The 12,655-nt window shown below is 37.2% G+C and overlaps 1 protein-coding gene across 1 annotated transcript in view; it reads left to right on the top strand.

The window, feature by feature from the left end:
- Positions 1-12,655, top strand: part of GASK1B (golgi associated kinase 1B) — a 17,285-nt gene extending 4,630 nt beyond the window's left edge. The window contains exons 3-5 of the mRNA XM_056490285.1: positions 4,739-4,953; positions 7,906-8,132; positions 8,431-12,655. Coding sequence (XP_056346260.1) covers positions 4,739-4,953; positions 7,906-8,132; positions 8,431-8,638 — 650 coding nt within the window. The 3' untranslated portion in view covers positions 8,639-12,655. The remainder of the gene's footprint in view (positions 1-4,738; positions 4,954-7,905; positions 8,133-8,430) is intronic.

Below are 12,655 nucleotides of genomic sequence, written 5' to 3'. Positions count from 1 at the left end.
ACAGGTTCTATTTCCCTTATTCCCACAGAACTGACACTGACTTTTTTAAAAGTCTAGCAAAATACTGTATTCAAGTTTCCTGTCTGCCACCCTCACCTTCCCTAGTTAATTGTAAACCCTTTTAAGTGTTAACCGAATTTTTTTGTGGCTTGTCTGATTTTTCCATCATCCATCCTGGATGGAAAAATCAGGTATGATAACTTTCTCTCTTACTTTTACAATGAATAGACTGCATGTAAAATGTCTGAGTAGTATAGGTAGGGCAAAGCCCTTTTAAGCTGGGCATAACAGTCTAAAAGAGAATGATTTTGTGCACACACAAGCAGTCATTCATTACTTCCATTGCTACCTATGAGATGTGAAAAATGTCTCCAAACACCTATAAAAAAAGAAGAAGCCTGTAAAACAGCAAGAAATAATCATAAAATTGTGTCTCTTGTGGAATAAATGAAGGCTGACCCTCATGTGTCTGAGTTTTGGGATGGTCGCATTAATACTACAGCATTAAGAAATTTCATTATTTCATAATCTGAACCTGAGGAATAAAAGAGACATAAGTGACCTTGCTTGGTGTCACAGCCCTACCTTAATGACCTTTGCACAGGAGCTAAGTCAAATGCCTGCATGTACGGCCTCCATCTCAGCAACTGCATTTGTGGTGTGGGATGGTGGCAGTATTTGTTAGGCCTGAGCTGCAGCTGGAGTTCATGGGCTGGGACAGGCTGGCTTCTCTGTCTCAGCTGACAGCTGTAAGGATAGTGCTCTGGCTCCTTGGATAGTAGCAGCGAGACTGGGCTCTTTGTTCAGCTTTTGGTACAGTAGCTGTTGCTATGCAGTTTTGTCGCATCACTCGCTGAGGGACTGAACTACTGCAGGCTGATGGCTACTTCTCTTCCTCTCTGGTTTTCTGATATCCTGAGTATGACTAAACTGAGAATAATATGCAGTGGTGTACTCAATCCACTATTTGTCCAGAACCTCTTCCTCCTCCCCCCCCCCCCCGCCCCAAACATATAAGAAACTCTTCCTTTGAGTAATACCTTTCATGATTGGTTTAATGCAAATACATGAATGATATGATGGCTCCATTGGTTGCACTTGTTTTGCTTTACTGGCCTCTGCATAATCATAAAAGGTGTCCTAGTTTTTTCTGCGTTATACCCTGTGCTATCAGCCTGCTCTTGCCATCCCATCAAAAATTATGCAATATGAATGTCAGGTCAAAGAATAAAAAACACTGCTTTATGCATTCTTAGTTTTCTAAGATACTTCCACATAGTGCTGTACCTCTCAAAGGGGTACAAGAGGCATATTTCCAGTATTCTGTTGGGTAGAGAAGTTCATGTACAAGCAATAATGCAGTCCATAGTTTAGAGAGCAACTAATGCACATTTAATGCATTCCTTAATACTGACATCCATATGAGCACAGGACAGAACACTGCAATGAGGTGCATAGGGAAGAAAGAAAAATAAATGGCCCAACTTCTCTCTGCTTTCTGCTTTTGTTCCTTATATTTTCCCTAAAAAACTTAAAACTCTCAAAACTGTGCTCTGTATGCTGGTCCCTCTCATTTTCCACACTAAATAATCCTTTCTTTCTAATAAATGGACATTTAAACTCTCCTTGCAATTATAGTAGTGTGGAGATGTAGTGCCTTACAATGAACAACGGTGAGTTTGAGAAAGGGCTTTAACTAGCTCATGAAAGATTTTCTGGTTTTAGTGTTATCTTCTGGGCATGTTTGAAAATGTTTTTTTTAATGAAGTTAGAAAAAGTACTGTAGCTATAAGTCAGAGCACTAGATTAGAGTAAGGTTTGGAAGAGCTAAAAGTGATTCCTAACCACATGAGAAGCATGCAGTTTATTTTCAGAGAGATGTGGGTGTGGAAATCTAAGATGATGCCTGTGTTGAAGAAGCCATGCAGTGATGAAGCAGTTTGAGTACCTTGAGGTGGTCTAGTCTCAGCAGCCTGAGGTTTCATCTGTGTTAGCTTATTCAACTTAGCTAAGACATTTCTAGATATGTTTTGATATTCAAAAATATGTATGAATTACTAGGAAGATGGTTTCAGCATGAGTTTTGAAAAATCTTTCCCATACAGTTTTGAAGATGGCCTTTGGAGAGCTAAGTAGATATATAGATCTAAAAGGGCAGATAAAAATAAAATGAAGCCGATCAGTTCTGGGTGAGATTCAGTGCAGTGCAGCTGTAGCAGCAGAAAAGCAGTACCACTCTGTTAATATGTAAAGCTGACTAGGAGAGAAGCACATACCCTTCCCAGTTGTGGCTGTAGGTCTCTTCACTGTTCAGGTAATTTCAGCCCCATCCTCATGAGGCTTGAATCAGAAAAGCTCCTCTGATTTCATTGGGGTCATGCCAATTCATGCAACTATGAATCAGACCCCTTATCTGCTTAAATTCAGCATCTTCATGTTTTTCCTGCAAGTGTGAAAAATTTAAGTCACAGCTCTTTTCTGAAGCTGCTGTTTCATATTCCTGTAATCCAATTTATATTACAGAGTTGAATGATTTTTTTTAGATCATCTTTTCTGCTCCCATTTCCTTTGAAATGCAAACATTTCCTGCATTTAACGTTAGCCTTTTAAAAATGTTTTTGTGTCTTAATGGAAACTGGTATGATATTATTCATAGTTTTCAAGTATTTATATTACTATCGTTTATCATGTCCTTTTTGGGTAGACAGGAGATATTTGTTTTCTTAGAAAACTGTTTATGTATTTGATTTGTGGAAGAATTAATGAATAGTTACATAAGTTGTTACTGGAGATACAAAAATACATCAGATTTGGTCCTGAGGAAAGCTGTCCTTTTTTTAGTGAGAATTTCCCATGCTTAGATAGACTTTCTCCAATTTTCTTGGAAAAAAAAGATGGAGGAATGGGTAGGATTTCCCAAATAAGTTACCTAAATACTTATTCAGGCACCTTTGTAGAGGAGAAGCCTGATTTTCAGGACTGCTCAGCTCATTTTTTTCAGTGGAGGAGAGTATGGAGCATGGTGCTCAATACTGATCATAAAGAAGGAGCAGTTGATGTTCCTAATGGAATTAGGAACATTCTGTGTTTCTAAGGAAACACTGGGCAACTGGAAGGGAAGTTATATAGGTGGTGGGTTTGTTGGGTTGGCTTGGATTTGGAAGGACTACCTTGTATGTGCAAGCCATGGCAGAGAGAAGATCAGGTGCATTCTGGTTTGGAAAGGAGTTGGCTTTTCTCTTGGGCTGGATTGTACGCAGGGCCGGTCTGTTATGCTTGTTTGGTGAAGGGGAGATGGAACTTTGCATGTTTCAGTGCTAGGTACAGGTAAAGATAATTTCTTACCTGTTGTCAACAGTCAGTATCCTTTGAGCAAGTTGCTTTTTAATTCAGCTGTATGGAGATTGTTTTTCACAGGCTTTCACTGGCTGCTTACAAGTGGAGCATTGACATTGGCAGCTTTTACCTTGCTGTTGGCACTGATACCTGTTTTCCATGGGCTATTTCTTGTCTGGTTTGCTTCTGAAGAAGGTGGACTGGACCTCTTGCCTTCATGTGCTTCTAAAACCTTTTTTGCAGATCTGTCTCTGTCACCATAGGCATGTGGAAGACAAAGAGACAATTTAGGCTGCACTTAACTATGCAATAAATTGTGCAGTAATGTAGACTAAGTTCAATGAACTTCAAGATGAATATGAATAATTTTTAAAGCTTTATATGTGTTCCAACACTTTTTAGTAAGCAGTAGTTAAGCTTTGCAGTTAAATGGTTCTTCCTCTCTGTACTAACACATATTTTGATCTTCTGCCTACACGCCTCAAAATATAAAGGATTTATTTGTCTTAATGGTCACTCATGGGTCCTTAGCAGTTTAAGCAGCAGTAGCATTGCATCAGGGATAAAAGGAGAGTTTCATAATAAGATAGATATGTCTGTTTCGTGATCCTGTGTGAAATGTATTTATCAGTTCTTATACTGGAAAAGCTCGTTTTGAATTTGACAAGATTTATATCTCACAGTGAAGCTGAACACTAGAATTCATCAAAGAGAAGTCCTCTGTCTTAGTTTCAGGGAAGAGAAGAATGTTCTTTACACAGAAGAACTATAGAGTTTGGCTAAAATATCTGCTGTACAAAACAGATCTCATATCTAGGTAAAAAGCCCCAAACTTGTAAAGTTGTTTATTCATGCTAAGCTCACACTCTCCAGTATTTCTATATATCCTTTCAGAGCTGTGGAGTCATACATTATAAGTTTAAAATACTAAAAGTAACAAAATAAATCCACTTTGAGTATAGGATTTGTGGTGTCTCTATGTCCATTATGCAAAGAAAACCTGTTTGGCATAAATTTCCAGCTCTTGCAAGCAGTTCACTGGAATCAGAGGGAAATTACATTGTTGATTTGCAGTGGCATTGTAGGCTTTTAACCTTCCTAGAAACTCTCTAATAGTTTGGCTTAGTTTATGCTTTTGTAAATTATTTTCTTGCTTCCAACAAAGAAAGTCTTCCATACATTGAATGCATTTATGCCTATGCTTTCATTCCTGTGGTGGCTGCTTATGGATGTAAGATAAGACCAGGTTAAATAAAGAATGTCAAGATATTAGTCCCTGGCTGGTTCTCCTGCCAGGTCTGTAAAATGGTATAATTACTAATACTTAGGCAATGTCTAAAGAACAATCAAATAAAACCGATAGTATTGCACTATAAAAATGATATTCTTTTCCTTTTTTCAGGTGGTCAGGCCTGTCCTGTTATTCTCTGGGATTCCTCACTGAGTCCAACAGATAATAGTACCCATTCTTCAGTGAGGTTAACATGGGGACAATATCAGCAGCTATTGAAGAAGAAATGCTGGCAGAATGGTAAAGTTCCCAAAGCTGAATGGGGCTGTACTGAAATCCATCATCATGAGTGGTCCAAGATGGCACTCTTTGATTTTCTCTTGCAGGTAAAATGTTTACTGACTTATTTGCCTCATAAGTCATGTGAGCAAACATAGGGTTTTTAGAAAAAGTAATTTTAGTGCATTTCATTTTTAAAAAAAAATGGAACAGAGGTATTTGTATAGTTTGAAATTATTTCTGGTTATGTCTTATGATTAAAATATCCAAAATGCAGGTTAATCAGACAGGAAACCTAACTGACGCATTTCTTTTTAAAGAGGAAGCAAAGGCTTTTGCCTTGATTTATTTCACCTTGAGGCAGGCATGCTGTTTCTCCTTCACTCCTTGTTTCTCCAAACAGAGGTTCACAATTGTAAATCTCTGTTTACTCTGTGGTCCTTCCTGCACCTCCCCAGCCCCAAGAGGTGACTGAAGTGGTTTTGGTGAGCTGCAATCTGGAGCAAGGTAACAGTTGTAGTGGGTAGTTTTTCTTTTTTACAAAAAAAAACCCCAAAACCCAAAAAACAACAAACCCTAGACAGTGACTTAGTAAAGAATGAGTAGAGCAGAAATGAACGAATGATAAATCTGCTTTTCTGTTATCCAGAAGGAGTGGTTGGTTAATATAAGACAACAGGATTGAACTTCACGTGACAGGAGACAAATTACTGTTGTACTAACAGCTGGTATCAGAGTGATTTATATCTCCAGTTGCTACCAAACAAGAACATGCATTTCAGAAAGTGAGTGAAAGTGACTGTCATAATTCTTGAAGACTACAATTTTATCTGCGTGCTCTCAGTTTATCAGCAGCAGAATATGAAAACTTGAAAACAAAAAAAAAATACCAAAAAAGGGTTCTGCATTAAAAAAAATAAAAATCTGTGCTTCATGAGTCATTCAGAAATAAAGAATACCAGTGTAAAGTATTCTCTATTAAGCATAATTCCCCCAGAAAAATAGGTTTGGCACCTCTAATAGATCTTCCTAATCTCTGCTTTAAATGTTGTAAAACATAGGAGCAGGATATAAAATACTTATAGTTGACCTTGACTTGCCTCCTTCAAGAACTCAAGCAAAATGGATTCTTTAATTTTGGGGGTGTGGACCTCTTATGCAGACCTTTTTAGCAGAAAATTCTGCTAAACCATATGCATCAATTCCAAAGTGTTCCATCATTATGTCTTAGCACTGAAATTGTGCAAGGTATCATGAAGAGGCTGTCTGTCTGTAAGAACAAGATCTCCCTGTCTATTTAATACATGTAGAGAAGTGTAAAGGAATGGGGTCTATACATCAAAGGAGTCCTTCTAGAAGCACTTTTTTACCTTTGGATGGATTGAATAAGAGGTCCCAGCAGAGAGAACACTGAAAGCAGTAGGGGCTCCACAGCCTTCAGATAATGAATGTTGCTCATGAAAGGAGAAAGAGGACGAGAAGTCTGTTCCTTTCCTCAGGATTTTGATATTTGGAAACAAACACTGTCAGCAATACAACTAGAAAAAGAACTATGTATAAAAAAACCCAAAAAAAATCAAAACAAATTTTCATTTGATTAAGGTGGTGGCCTTTTCATTTCAACATGCAACAAAGTTCTGCATCAGGTGGGGTCCTAACAGTTCATTTTGCTGGGATGTTACAAAAATAAAATTGTAATTTTAGAAGGCTTATGTGAACAGTAATGCTTTTGTACTTAGAGCAGTTTGAAGAGTTCACAAGAGTTCACAAAAAAGGACAATGAATGAGAAAAAATGAGTGACCTTTGATGAGCTACTCATCAGAGGTACCAGACTTCCAGTGTCTAAACACCTTCTAGCGGGAGCAGGTTTGCTCTCTGGGAAGATAAGCTGGAGCCAAAGGCAGCTCTAGGACAGGCAGGGCCAGCAGCAGGAGAGGCAGGCCAGAAGGAAGGATGATGAAAGCCACAGGCCCCACTTGTAGCCCAGTGAGCATCAGGCATAGACAAAGCAACTCCAAGACTGATGGGCAGGTACCTCGACAACAATCCAGGAACAAGCAGCACAAAACACCCCCACACACTCCCTCCTCTGAAGGACTCAGAGGATGCCTGAGCTACCTGAGATTAAAGGGGGCTCCTGTGCCCAGGGGCAAAAGTGGGACATGGAAGACCAAGTGGAGAATTCAAAGGGCAATCCAGGCCCATTTGTGTGCTCAAGGCTGTAGCAATGTTGAATATTTAGTCTCTTCTACTCTCAAGGGGTAGAAGCACTTCCAAGGAGTGATTTATCCTTCCTGTATTCAATGGTTATCCTAAAATGGCATCCATTTCTCTGGATGTGCCTTGTTCTTGTCATTGTTTATGAAAGGAAACAGAAATGACCAAGTCAAAAGAGATGCCTAACATTTACACCACCAAAGTTGGGCCAGATTTATGTATTCTTTCCAGCTCAGTGCTGTGTGATGAATAATCGAGGTTTTGCATGGGAAAAAATAGTCTAAACCACCATGTCATAAAAGTATATGCCTCAGGGAGGCTGCTCTGTGATTATAAATACACTCTTCTTACATTTTATAGCTTTTGATGGTTTATTGTGCCCCTCACAAGTCTTTTCAGTTATTTTGCATACTGTTAGCCTAATAGATCCCACAAAATGAAGATCCTCTGTGTGTGTCAGACTGTGCTATTTCTATTGTTCTCCAGCAGAGAAAATGTAAAAAAGCCCCCAAAACTTCTGACAAAGAAAATAGAATTGTATTCACCATCCTGTTATTCCAGTTACACAATGGTATTATTCCATTATTTTCAAAGAATTTTTACAGACATAACAGATCATGTCTATAAAATGGATAAAATATACAGTCTGAGAAATTGCTTTTAGAAGTATCTGAGGTATGAGGACCAGTTTCATTTCAATGCTGTTTAGCTATCTTTAGTTATACTTGTCCTGAGCTTGATTTCCTGTCAGCTGGGTTAGAGAGCAATGTCTTGCAGTGATACTTTGCCCCAAGCACTTTGGTATTGTTTTCACTTGGCACTGTGTTGTACTTTGTTTTAGATCTATAATCGACTAGACAGAAATTGTTGTGGATTCAGACCTCTCAAGGAGGATTTCTGCATGCAGCAAGGACTGAAGCTGAAATGCAATGATCAGGATGCTGTTGACCTAACACACATTGTTCAGAGAAGGCATGACCAAAGGCACTTGGCCTTTATAGACAATAAGGGCTTCTTTGACAGAAATGAGGACAATCTTGACTTCAAAATACTACAAGGAATCAATGAGTAAGTTTTAAATTATTAATTCTGTAAAATAATTGATAATTTCTTCCTAGTTTGAGTATGAGACACTAAGCTACTGGAGTAGATATTATTGGCCCAAGATACTGACAAGATTATCTAAAAATGTATGAGTAATCCCACAGCTGTAAAAGATACAATTAACATATATATGATTAGGCATGCATGGACTTCCTTTGCTGAGTTGCAGCCTATATTTGTACAACTGATTGCTAAACCACAACATAAATACTGCAATTTAGAGTAATGGCAAAAACGGATGAATTTCTTTGTGCTTTTCCAGATTCCCTGCATCTGCAGTTTCGGTTCTGAGGAGCCAGCGTTTACGTGAGAAGTTGCTCCAGTCTTTGTTCCTTGACAAAATATACTGGGAGAGCCAAGGAGGAAGAAAAGGAATTGAAAAGCTTATTGATGTAATAGAAAGGAGGTCCAAAATTCTTCTTACTTATATAAATGCACATGGAGCCAAAGTATTGCCCATGAATGAATGAAACAGTCTTGTTTCTATCTGAAAGAAAGTCTTTAAAAAATGTTTTATGGGGCAGAAACTGATGGTAAAATTGATTTAATTCATAGCATTATTTTTTTTTCAAACTTTAAAAGTTTACTTCTAAATAAGAAATCTTATGTGGTTTAGAGCAACATCTAAATGTCAGCTGGAGCTCAGCACGATGTAATCTCTTCTATGTCACCAGTGAAATAAACCAAATGATAATATGCAGTAATATGTAGGTACTATGAGCACTCTTTCTGTTAAACTGTTTGGAAATTAACAACAAGATTTTCAGTACATTAGGCTGAATTGCTCTTACTTCCCTCACTGAAGTCAGTAGAAGATTTTATTGCAATTTTGAATGGGAAAAGAGATGTGTAAGCACTTGATACATTGATGACTCTTGCTGAAGCATTTATAGTACAGGAATTTGTTCTTTTATTAGGCATACTAAAATACCAACATTTCCAAGGGCTTCTTTTACTTTATTTTGATATTTTGAAATCTGAGAACTAAATTCAGTTCTTTTAAATGCAGGACATGAGGGAATTTTAAAAACAGAGTGAGGAGAACATGGCTTTAACAATAATAATAATTATAATAAATACAGTTTTTACTTGTCCAGTATGGAGTACAATTCGTCATGAGTCACTCATTGCAAAGTATTTTTTTCAAGTTGTTCAGATGTGTGGGTAGATGATCTGATATTTTCTATCTATTGATTAGCTGGGTATTTAAAAAAAATAGCTTTAGCTTTGTGTGAATATGCTGCTAAATAAATACAGATTTAGTTTTTTGCAAAATTCTTAATAGTATTTTTGAGAAAATGATCAAAAAGCAGATGTCCTAACAAGAGTGCTGTTAAACCCAGCAAAAGAAATGTTTATTCTGTGGGCTCAGCTGGAGCCAGCAATTCAAGCTTGGGTTTCCACTGAAGATTGACCACTGTGGGGTGATGATTGTAACTGAGAACTTGCCCCAAGTGTTCCCACAGGTATGGCTGTTCAGGAAGATCGGATGAGCACTTCAGATTTTTACCCTTGAAATGCTCCAGAAAGAAAATATCAATTGACACAGCCTATCATCACATACACCTTCTACCTGATTATTTAGAAAAACTCTTACCATCTTTCTAGAGAAATATAATCTCTTTGCCATGAGGTAATGGTAGAATTTGGATACTTACATAGCTATTCTTATTTTTATGTATCATAAAAATATATGGGCTGTGAAAGAATTTCAAAAGTGCTTGTGTAATGTTATTAATGACAAACTAAAATGTCTCATGTCACTGTTAATGTGGATGGGTGAATTTAATGTTTTAAATTACTACAATTCTACTGCAGCTAAAATCAGTTTTCTTTCTTAATATCAGAAAACCCATTAACAATAATTGCATTACTAGAAGAAATAGATCTAGTTGTAGGCAGAGTTAAAAAGACTTAGTAAAATTTTAAGACCTTAGCCAGCTAAATAATCTGTCATTTTATTTTGTCAGCAAAGGACAGAGTAATTTGTTAAAACTTTCTAGAACTTAACTACTGCCTCAAGAGGATGTGTTTTAGAGTGCCTTGGACTTTTTAACACCAAGGTAGAATTTTACAGGATTTTCAATGTATCCCTTTTTTAAAAGTTTTGTAACTTATTAGCCAGATAATTTGCATCACAGAAACAAAATTATTACTTTGGCTTGCACTGTGAACAGAGTCTAGAGAAAGAAATAGCCATCATTCCATTTCACATGGAATTCCTGTTGCAGTGATGGCCATCAGAATCAGTTTGTCTCATTTTCTAGTCTGTCTCACAGGTTTCTTCCTGCTAGATACCTGTTCAAATGGATTATCCCTCACTGCTAGGGGTGAGAGAAAGGCACGACTCTCAGCTGCACTGAGCTTAGGAGAGGGCCCAGCAGAGTTGTTGAATGTAGCTGAGTATGACAAGGTCCCATGAGAACTGTCTTCTGTCTTAACACTGCGCATCCTGATGCTGAGTCACTGCCTCACTTTGCCCAGTTGTAATTTTTTTCCAGAATTGGCTCATTGCTGAAGAAAAGTAAATCTGTTATTTTTCCAGGCTGAATAATTTATTTTTTATGGTGATACCTTGATGCATTCTCCATTTCTTCTGGACATGGACTAGTGTTTCCTTGAGCATGACACATGCTTTTTTATTTGCCTGGCAGTTCAGTGCCAGCTCTTAAAGCAGAAATGTAATTGCATATGAAATTGCCTTGAAGCTGACCTGAACCAATGCTTTTCAGTAGTCCTGGATTCAAGAGACCTGAGTAGCCACAGTGCTGTGCAGTACTTAAAAACCTGACCAAGCATGAAAAGCATGACTGTAAAAAAGAAAATTTCTGGAGATTTCAGAGGGCAAAGAAATACTCCCCATGCTGTGTTAGCATGCTATATTTCATATACGAACACTCTTGTAGTCTTCAGGTAAGCCAGGAGAATCTGTGAGATTGGACAGTGATACAGGATTGCATATTGCTTCTAGTTCTCTCATCTTGATAACAAACTCCAGAAAGTGCTTTTTCCCTATGATATTTATGCTGCTGTGGAGTTTGGTATGGAATCCAGTATTGTTAATAATGCAAAATATGATTGCAGTAGCTCTGGTGAATGCATACTAGCCAAGTTCTAGCATTTTAAGAAATGAAACTGAAGAATTCTGTATTTTTTTGAATGCATTTGCATTTGCTTATAGTAAAAATTACAAAAGGAACACTTTATTTATTCTCTACTACTACATTTAAGATACCTGCTTCAGTAACAGGGGTAAAGTTTATTTGGAAATTGGTTCACATCCTTTGGAAGTAGCATGACTTTGGACTGACAGGAACTGCACTGTAGCTAAAGTAATATTAACTGAGAGGAAAAATCCTGAAGAAGCCTCATTCAACCTATGGTGATTGATAGAAAGCCAAGAAACTGCTTTAGTCCTCTTTGCTGGGTTGTCTTCCATTTCTGGGCATATGGAATCAGACAAAGATTTGTGTTGCACATTACGTGGAAGGGTGTTACCAACAGCAACAGTGCAAAACCTGTGGGTGGGAAAAGGCGATTATGTCATTCTTGAATCTGCCTGAAAGCCAGAACCACATGAAATGGAATTACTAAGAAAGTCAAAAGAGTTTGCTTTCAAAAGAGTTGGAGATTTCATAACACTGGTAGACAGAGCTTAAAATAAGTAGCACAGGCACAGATGCCTTAAAATTCCTTGAGAGTCTGCCAGCAAGTTAATAGTCTTAAATGTTTCAGAAGCTGAGGACATGAAAACTGTGGAGCACTGTGAGATCAGTTTCCTTCTTTTCTTGTGCAAGTATTCTACAATACACCATATTAAAATAAATAAATAAAAACCATAACAATTTCATGGTTTCAAACTTACAAATGCAGATTCAGGGTACATTAAGGGACAAGGTTCCCACAGCAAATCGGGGAACACTTTCATGCATGTGTGTGTATGCAGACACAAAAATACATGTATATGTATTTATACTTTGACTTGTTTCTATAAAGTGGTCAATTTGGCTAGTAAAGAGTGAGCTGTTTATATAATTTACTGTTTACATGTAGAATTGTATTTGTGAGCCTAAGTCCAATTTCGGGTATACACAAGTTGAAGTTTAATTAAAACATTTTAACAGATGAAACTTTTTGTCTCAAAGGATTAACTCTTCTTTTGCTAATCCATTTATATAATCTTAAAAGTTTTTTACTGACAATTGTAGAGCAAAACAGCAATATGTTTGTATCTGTGCTAAACATCTGGAGTGATATCAACTCAGATGTTTTTTAAAGTTTTATACTAGATATTGAATTTCCATTTTATTATGGAATTTGTGAATGTCAAAAGTCTATTTGTCCTTTAATTAGTAATGAGTAATGGCCCATTTGAATCTCTGCTGCTATTGTCATGTAATATGTGGAAATATACAACATAAATAAATGTCTTTATCAGATTTTCAGTTCAGATCTCTAAGTTGCAATAAAAACCCCTAATATATGTA

The sequence above is a fragment of the Oenanthe melanoleuca genome, chromosome 4 (genome assembly GCF_029582105.1).
Source record: "Oenanthe melanoleuca isolate GR-GAL-2019-014 chromosome 4, OMel1.0, whole genome shotgun sequence".
In the NCBI taxonomy this organism is placed as follows: Eukaryota; Metazoa; Chordata; class Aves; order Passeriformes; family Muscicapidae; genus Oenanthe; species Oenanthe melanoleuca.
This window is presented reverse-complemented; position numbering and strand designations above follow the sequence as displayed.